Below are 8,628 nucleotides of genomic sequence, written 5' to 3' on the forward strand. Positions count from 1 at the left end.
CACTCGCCTGGTGTCCATTGAGGAGTTCCTGAGGCAAGACCAAGAACCATCGTACTGCAGCAGGCAGCAGGTACGCTGGTGTGTCGATTTTCCAATGATTATCAGGAGGTGATCCTGCCATATGTGGTAGACTGAATGATTTTGCCAAAAGTCTAAATAGGGATTATTTTTTTATTCCTTTTTTGTTTTAGCACTAGTGGCTCATTATTGCAAAGTAGGTTGATGGTAAAGGGGGTACAAGAGAGGAGGAGAGACAAGCAGTAAAGAACCACAGGCGAATTGGAACCCAGGTCGGCCACATCCTCTGTAGACGGGTCGTGCACGCTAGAGACTGACACGGGAGTGGATTTTCACTCCTGTCCCGTCCCACTCCCACAGAAAAAAATTGTGTCCCGTCCCGATCCCGGGCCAGAGTAGAAATCTAAATCCTGTCCCATCCCACTCCTGGTGAAATTACTCCCACTCCCATTCAGACTGTCTCTCGCTCCTGCACCACTCCCATTCTTGTTTTTGAGCGCGGGTGAAAAACTCAGAGCGGAAGCACTGTTGGTTTTTGGGTCATGTAGTTTTTTTTTGACTCGCATTATAGTGTAGGCTTCAAGGAAAAAAACTACAAAATGGAGGCGCCAGTACTGGATTTTTTTTCTTTCTATTTTATTTTATTTTTTGGCATCGATCCTAGTTTCTTTTAGTTACTATTGGTTTGCTCCCACTCCCGTCTGCTCCCGTTAATGTTTAATCCTGTACCGTCCCAATCACATGATTGTTACTAATACTGACTACCATCCCACGGGAATCCCACGGGAATCCGTGACCCGTGGGATTCCCGAAAAAAATGTCAGTCTCTAGTGCACGCTAACCAATGCTTCGCCAAAGCAGCACACCGAATCGCAATGTTTTCTAACTAAACTTGTCATTGTGATTTTACTTCGATTTTCCTTTGCAGCCAAGCTTTCAGAAAAAAAAACAAAGGCTTTGCTGCGTGTCACCCCCCTTCTCCTGTCAGCCTACTGTCCAAGAAACGAGCCACTAGTGCCGTAAAAAAAAAAAAATTCTACTTGCATACATGGATCTCTACCTTTTTGAGTGGTGACTAACCCACTTCAAGCGTTTTACCTCCATCTGAAGGGCTGTAGGGAGAAATTTTGTGTCTTACTCATGTTAATTATAGTGTGATTAAAAATCAGCACCTCTGCGATTGAAAATTTTGTTTTTTTAAATTGCGATTATATTGAAAATGCAATTAATCACCCAGCCTAAGTATGTGGTTTGTTAAGAGGAGGACTTTGATTCTTAAAAACAACCTGATGCAGTCAAAACCTCATAATCCCTTTATCAATTTCATCCGCGGCAGCTTTTAAAGGTGGGAGTTGCAGGTGAACTCCTCCCAGCCAGTAAGTGGCGTACTCATCCTCTCTCCGTCTCTACCAGTTGCCATGTCCGCTAACTAGTTTTCACATTAGCAAACAGTTTACTTACCTGTTGTGGAGTAAAAAATGTTGAGGTATGTCTGTTTTTAGCCTCACATGCTACAACTGAAGGTCATGAGAGATAATAATGAGTTACACAGCTTCCTTCATGGCATGAAGTGGAAGACTGTTGTTTTCAGAAGATCCATCTGGCCAGTGAAAGATATATTAACCTAACAGGGAATGGCCTTCATAAACAAAAGTTGTTGTTGTGATTTCTGTAAGGTATAAATGTATGTACTGAGGTTGCCTCAGTCAGAGCTCTAGCTCTCCACCTGAGGACGTTAAATAAATTGCAAAAAATGCCTCTGTCTCAGCTTCCTAACTCCACACTGTTCAAATAGAAAGCAGCAACCTCTAATGTTGAAGAAGCCATTTTATTTTCCCCAACGCCTGAGCTCCATATCAACCTTCTATTCCTATTGGTATAGAATCCTTTTGATGCTGACAAACTAACCAGAAGTAAATATTTATATATTTTGAATCCATCAAAATTATAAATTACATTTTTATGTACAAATGTTTGATGCTTTATTCTTTCATTTGATTAACCGAGGTGCTGCTGTTTGCCTTCAGAGTTATAGCAGAGGGCTGGTGGAGCCTCACAGTGACTACCATGCCGACAACAGCCGCTCTGATCTGTCAGATATCCTGGAGGAAGAGGAGGAGGACCTGTACTCTGGAGAATCTCAGTCCAGGGGGTACACTGTAGGAGCCAACAGGGTAAATAAATGAATGCCTGCCTCTGTCTGCATGGTCTCTGCAGCTTCTGCTTCTTTTAGTGAGGTTCACTTCTAATTTCTGTTTCGTTATTCTTATTTTTTAATCATTTCTGTTGTTTTGTGTTTCCTCTCTTTTTTTCTTTTTTTTCCTTGCATGACTGAACGTATGTTTGTGCCTCGGATAACGTTGACTGTTTAACCCGAAACCTTTATCGCTCCGCTTCTGATTCCGTGAAACACAATGCAGTCACGCAGACTGGAGACACCAGACAGCGATGAAGACGTTCTGGAGAGGATCCTTAAGTTGCCTCCTCAGGTGCCACAGTGTAAACAGCTGTTCAGCATCGCCGAGGTGACGGAGGAGGAGGACAGCAGTCAGGAAGAGCTTTTACTCCACCGCAGCAAGCCTAGACCCGGGTCCATTCATCCCAGAGACTCTGAGCACCTCCATCATGCTCCCCTGCATCACTCGCACAGCCCCTCTCACCACCACCACTTCAACAGAGATCCCAAACCCCCAACCAAAGAGCCCTCTGTCAGGCAGGAAACGCCACAGGTTAAACCGAAGATGCAGCACAGGGTGCACTACGCCGACACTGTCAATTATCCTGAAGATGAAAGCGCGAGTTTGTATGAGAGTTCCAGCGGCAGGCAAGTCTCAGCCCACTGTCCACCCAAACGTACCCCCTCTATCAAAGAGAGAGCGCTGCTCAAAGGGCTAGGGGACCGCCTTAGAAGGGAGGCCATGCTCAGGAGCCAGATGGCTGCCGCCGCCGCCATGGAAAACCCCGACCATGGCCCTACCCCGCCAAGACCCTACCCAGTTAGCAAAACGGTACGAACTCTGAAGTCCCCCATTGGTCGTAGGATGGAGATCGACGTGGAGTACGGCACGGACAACGAAGAGCCGGAGGCTTACAGCCAAGGGGAGGTGGTGGTGGAGCAGATGAGCTCTGAGTGGTGGCTGGAGGGCGCTCAGGGGGAGCACAAAGCTGCTCACCGCAGAGAGCCGAAGGCCGAATCAGCGGTAAACGTAGCTGCAGTGGATGTGATCTGTGAAGTCCCCGCCCTACGCTCTCCCTGTAACGCCGTAGCACCTAACCTCTCTGTTCCCTTCAGCTCTGCTTTGAAACAGGCTTTAGGTTTCTGTTGAGTCCTTCCTTCTCTTCTGGTCGCTCAATTTCTGCTGCTTTCAAACTCTCCTCAGCATACATACTTAGGTTTTTCCTAACGAAAGAAATCCTTAATTTTTGTCAGCGTATGAAATATAAATTTTTTTTCTTCTTCATCTACATTTTTGTTTTTGTAGGTTTAAAATAGAAACACAGAAATGTAAACAATCAAATGCTTGGAAGTAGCATTTGTTTTGAAATAATGTAGTATATTGAGGATTACTGCCATGCTATCCTTACCTAAAACATTATTCCTTTGTTTATTTTGTTACACAAATAAATAGGACTCAATCGCCTTGCAGAATCCTTTTGAAATTGTCTTTAAATTCATGTTTTATTGTTTTTATGAGAAGAAACATTTAAATAGAGCTGATTCAGACCTCTTTATAGAAGTTTTTAATGAATTTGGTCTGTCTGTGTGCGTGTTCATTTATGTGTAGTTTTGGCAGCATAGTTTTGTTTAGCCATTGTTTATCACCGTTTTATGCTCTTTAACACAAGAGGTTAAAAGTTATACAAGCAGAAGCACTTACTGTCTGCCTGGAGGTCAGTATGATTGTCGGAATCGGCCTTTTCGTAGAGAATAGATGGGCGTAGTGATAGCAAGGCTTTGCTAACGTTAGCATCCTTCCAGGATTAACATCAACACAGAAAGAGAACCAAATCTGAGCTTTATGGACGGCGCTCTGTGCTCTGCTTTTCTTGCTCATTAAAAAAAAAGAAATAAATAAATGAAGCTCTCTAACTTCTCTGGATTTTCCTGCAGCTTTTAGCTGAAGGCACCGACGCACACATTTTTATTTGAAAAAGTCTGATTCTCGTACTCATTTAGGAAAATTGTTTCGAAAGTTCTGAAGTTGTCTTTCTGATTAACAAGGTCGGAGCGAATTAGCCTGCTTTAAGCCAGCTGGCCAGAAAAGCTCAGCAACGGGTTGGAGAGGGGCAGCGCTACAATATCCCGTGCTACATAATGCCGTTTTCTCTGCTGTCACATTGAACAAAACTGAAACCATAGGGAAGCTATGAAGTGTAACTTTTTACTGATCTTTACCTGCAGTAAACATCTCATCCCCAGTGCTGCCCCCCTCCCCCCTCTGTCTGGTTAACACCTTTTTTTGTGCTGAATGCTATTTTTTGTCTTTTTCCTCTTGAACAGGTGCCCAGCCAAATCCCTCCAGCTGTGGCGGCAGGCCCGTCCAGGGCTGGCCAGGCAGAGCCGTCCTCTAAAGCCATGAGCCCCCATGCCAGGCAGTACAAAGGTCAGAGGCTACTCCCTCCTTTTTGCCTTTGTCTCTTCCTGGTTTCAGTGGAAGCGTTTGTGGCGATCCTGACGCTCTCCTGGTTCCCCTCTCACATCAAGGTTGTCGGATTAGTACCTTGTGCATTAAGGGAGGGGTGGGAGGCGGGGGGTGTTAGGGAGAAGAAGGTGCCGCGGCTCTGGAGACGAAGGAGAGAGCCTGCTAAGCTGAGAACCAGCTTAAGCCAAAGTGGCTTGTCATGACAGGGGGAAGTGACAGACATTAAAATAGTAACCTCGATTAACCGACAAAGAAGCTGCCTGCTTTAAAGACATGAACGCCCCCCTCCTCCTCCTCCACATTGCCCCCCCTCACTTCTCGCTCAGTCTGAACCCCCGGATTGACCGATCCTAAAAATGTTTGGAGGCCCAGCGGGCGGCATGGCTGTGCAATGTTTGACACGTGTGCATATAGCAGAAGGGAGCAGAAAGAAGTTCCGGGCTTTTTGCTCAAAGATGTGTGAGGATGTGAAAGTGTGTGAAAGTCGTTTGTTAGTGTCTCTTGTTACAGATGGGTTGATTCTCCCAAATAAGGTGAGCACCTTAAGCTCAGCCGTAGCTTCTTGCACCTCTCTGTCCTTTGACTTCAGCTTTGAAAAGCCCAGAGCCACACTGATGTTTTATCCTCCTGTGTTGCCAAGACAAAAACACTCTTTTTGCACGATATGGGGCATGTTGAGCGATTAAAGGCGTTTTAACTGTACTGTGAAGGCAGCAGTTTGATTGCAAAGTTTGGGTCAAATGTTGTTTTTCTCCTTTGCTGGGCTGCAGATGAGGACTAAGTGCACGTTTGTCACAGGGCTCACACAGCTTAGTATCAGTGGTTTAGCTTGATTACCTGTTTTAAGGACAAGCACTGGGCCAACTTGGCTCATAGCAGCATTGAGGTTAGCGCTGGGGGGAGGTGCAGAAGAGCTTAAAATATCTCCAGGGTTTCGATGCAAACCAGCTAATGTGTTCACCAGGTTCTGCCTAATAGATTAGAACATCATCATTATCTCCTTTTATCTCCTCTTTCTTTCATCTTTTCTCCTTTTTTCTGTTTTTCCTTTCCTGTTCTACTTACATTGCAATGTCCATAAAATCTGTGATACTCCCTGCATGAATTATAATAAAGCTATTTATATGCATTAATCAAGCGGAACACTATGGCAATAGCCGTACTCCTCCACTTGTGAAAGCAAAATCTGTTGGGCTCTTTTTGGCATCAAGACAATTATTCCTATTGCCACATTGCCAGACAGGACACTGTAAAAAAAAAAAAAAAAGAAAAGAAAAAAAAAGAACATAATCGAAAGAGTGTGTTTTTGCACTAATTGAATGTAAAACATCAATTTGGTATATATTGTAATAGTAAAAAAGTCCTGGAGAAACATATTGGTCCACCTGATGAGATCATCCAGTCAGATTGGTTCAAGGTTTTCTAACTAAAGACACCCAGCGGCATGATTCACTCCTCCTGAACGAACATGTGGCAACCGTAGATATTGGTTGGCATTTTGTTGTGGACTCTACAGCAATCCCTCACACAAAGGATGCATGCAGCGACAGTAGTGAGGAAAAACTCCCTTATAACAGGAAGAAACCTCTAGCAGAACCAGACAGTGTGTGAGCGGCCTTCTGCTGAGGCCGACTGGGGTTCAAGGAGAGAGAAGCAGACACATAAAAGAAGCATAGAGGCACTGATCTATATAGATCAGTGCCTAAAGCAGAATGATGAAAAAGGGGTCCCTATGTCCTCCAGCAGTCTAAGCCTATAGCAGCATAACTATAGAGATAGCTCAGGATAACATGAACCACTCTAACTATAAGCTTTATCAAAAAGGAAAGTTTTAAGCCTAGCCTAAAAAATAGAAAGGTTGTCTGCTTCATGGACTAAAACTAGTAGTTGGTTCCACAGGAGAGGAGCCTGATAACTAAAGATCTGCCTCCCATTCTACTTTTAGAAATTCTAGGAACCACTAATAAACCTATATAAGGAATATAAAATGAATACAGAAAAAAAACTCAGATCTTATATTACTGCTTTACTACTCATACTACATCAGTATAGCATGGCATTGAAATGTTTAAATTGTTGACCCAGGTTTCTCTTTTTATTAGAAACACTATATAGATCTTTATTAGAAATAGGTGGACCTGTTTTCAGTTCAGTCTTGCTACTTTTGAACCTGTAGGCTGCAGAGGGAAGCTGCTTGGAATTTATTAAGATCTTTCAGGAATTAGAGTCGGTTTTTTGCAGCAGTGCAACCTTTTCAACTGTGCACCTTCATCCGATGACGCAAAATGAAAGAAATGATTGAAGAATACTATTCTATGTAATGAAGGATTTCACTGTTTTGAGTCACCCAAGAAAGTTAGCATTATAGCTGTGGTTCATCAAAATGGGGGTCTGATTCTATTAATCTTCTTTTTTTTTCTTAAATCTTGGGATAATTTTGTATCATTGGTTAATAATTGTTAATTAATGTGACTGACTTCCTCCAGGTGAATCACCAAAGATGAAAGGAGACGGTGGCGTGCGCCTCTTTGTGGCCCTTTTTCCATACGACCCTGTCACCATGTCTCCCAATCCTGATGCTGCGGAGGAGGAGCTGCCCTTTAATGAAGGACAGATCATCAAAGTAAGGACGCATCCTTGTTATTTTAAACTGTTTAAAAGAAGTCTGACCCAACATATTGCAAATTAGCTTATTTCACCCTCTTTCATGTAGGTTTATGGAGATAAAGACGCGGATGGGTTCTACCGGGGGGAGACGGGTGGCCGCCTGGGCTACGTTCCGTGTAACATGGTGTCTGAGATCCAGGTGGAGGATGAGGAGACCCAGCAGCAGCTATTGCAGCAAGGCTTCCTTTCCACAGCTACCTCCATGGAGAAGATCGGTATGTGAGAACGGGCAGAAAACCTGATTCCACACCAGTTGTATGATGATGTTAACTGTAAAACATTCCATAAAGTCCCTGCTTTCCATGTTGAAGTGGTAAGTGAAAATGGTTCCATAAATATTTCAGATTCAAGAAGAAAACGGGGCATAATGATCCCTCTTTGGCGTTACCTGGATTAGGATGTGTAGAAAAACATTTGGAAATAATTGTCTCTCTTACTGCAGTAGTAGAACCTCGCTATGAAGATGTTAGAATAATCCAGCTGCTCTACTACATTTACAGGTAGTCACTAAAATCCAATGTTTTTAAAGCAACACTAACCTTTGACCAAAGTGTTAGCTTAACTAGACGTCTAATGCCCTATTTACACTACCCTCTTGAAACCGTGCCGAGAAAGGTCCGAGCCCGGTAACAGAGATAACTGTTGAGTGTAAATGGCACGCAAACTGAACCAGACCGTGCCAGACACAACGGAACATCGCTAAACTAGTGCTAGTTCAACAGTAGAGCTCGGCGCAGCTCAGTTCTGGCTCAGTTCTCAGATAACAAAGAGTGCATGAGCAGACCGAGCCATCTCCTACAGTCTGCCTCCATAATCATGAAATTTAAGACATTCATAAAATACTAGCCTCCCTACCGTGCCACACAAACTCCAGCGATGAATCTGCTTAGCAGTGTGATGAACCTCAACGTCTGTTGTTGTTTCCTGCGTCTGTAAGCTCTGATTAGATTATTGTTTGTCGTATCCACTTCCCAAAAGCCGACTCTGTCAAATAAATTCACCAAACGCTGCTTTCTTCGCCTGACTCTCCACAAACAACGAAATATCACAATTATAACCAAGCATAACTTCCTGAAAGTTACGGGCGCCGCCATTCTGATTTGCTTGATTCCCTCCTTCAACCCGACTAGAGAGCAGTAATACCACAGATCGTCACTAGAAGGTGAGGAACTGTGCTAGCATGATGTGTAAACGGTCATAAGGAACCAAACTCTGCATAGTTAGCAGATCCAAACTCGGTCTGAACTCGACACGGGTCGGTTTCAGAGGGTAGTGTAAATGGGGCTTTAGAAACAGTTAA

At 43.8% G+C, this 8,628-nt stretch overlaps 1 protein-coding gene across 1 annotated transcript in view; it reads left to right on the plus strand.

The window, feature by feature from the left end:
* The window catches only part of bzrap1 (benzodiazepine receptor (peripheral) associated protein 1), a 97,924-nt gene that overhangs the window by 75,829 nt on the left and 13,467 nt on the right, over positions 1–8,628 (plus strand). The window contains exons 23-27 of the mRNA XM_015383670.1: positions 2,046–2,192; positions 2,439–3,218; positions 4,520–4,622; positions 7,148–7,284; positions 7,375–7,543. Coding sequence (XP_015239156.1) covers positions 2,046–2,192; positions 2,439–3,218; positions 4,520–4,622; positions 7,148–7,284; positions 7,375–7,543 — 1,336 coding nt within the window. The remainder of the gene's footprint in view (positions 1–2,045; positions 2,193–2,438; positions 3,219–4,519; positions 4,623–7,147; positions 7,285–7,374; positions 7,544–8,628) is intronic.

This window comes from Cyprinodon variegatus, unplaced genomic scaffold, assembly GCF_000732505.1.
Source record: "Cyprinodon variegatus isolate N-32 unplaced genomic scaffold, C_variegatus-1.0 Scaffold291, whole genome shotgun sequence".
Classification (NCBI taxonomy): domain Eukaryota; kingdom Metazoa; phylum Chordata; class Actinopteri; order Cyprinodontiformes; family Cyprinodontidae; genus Cyprinodon; species Cyprinodon variegatus.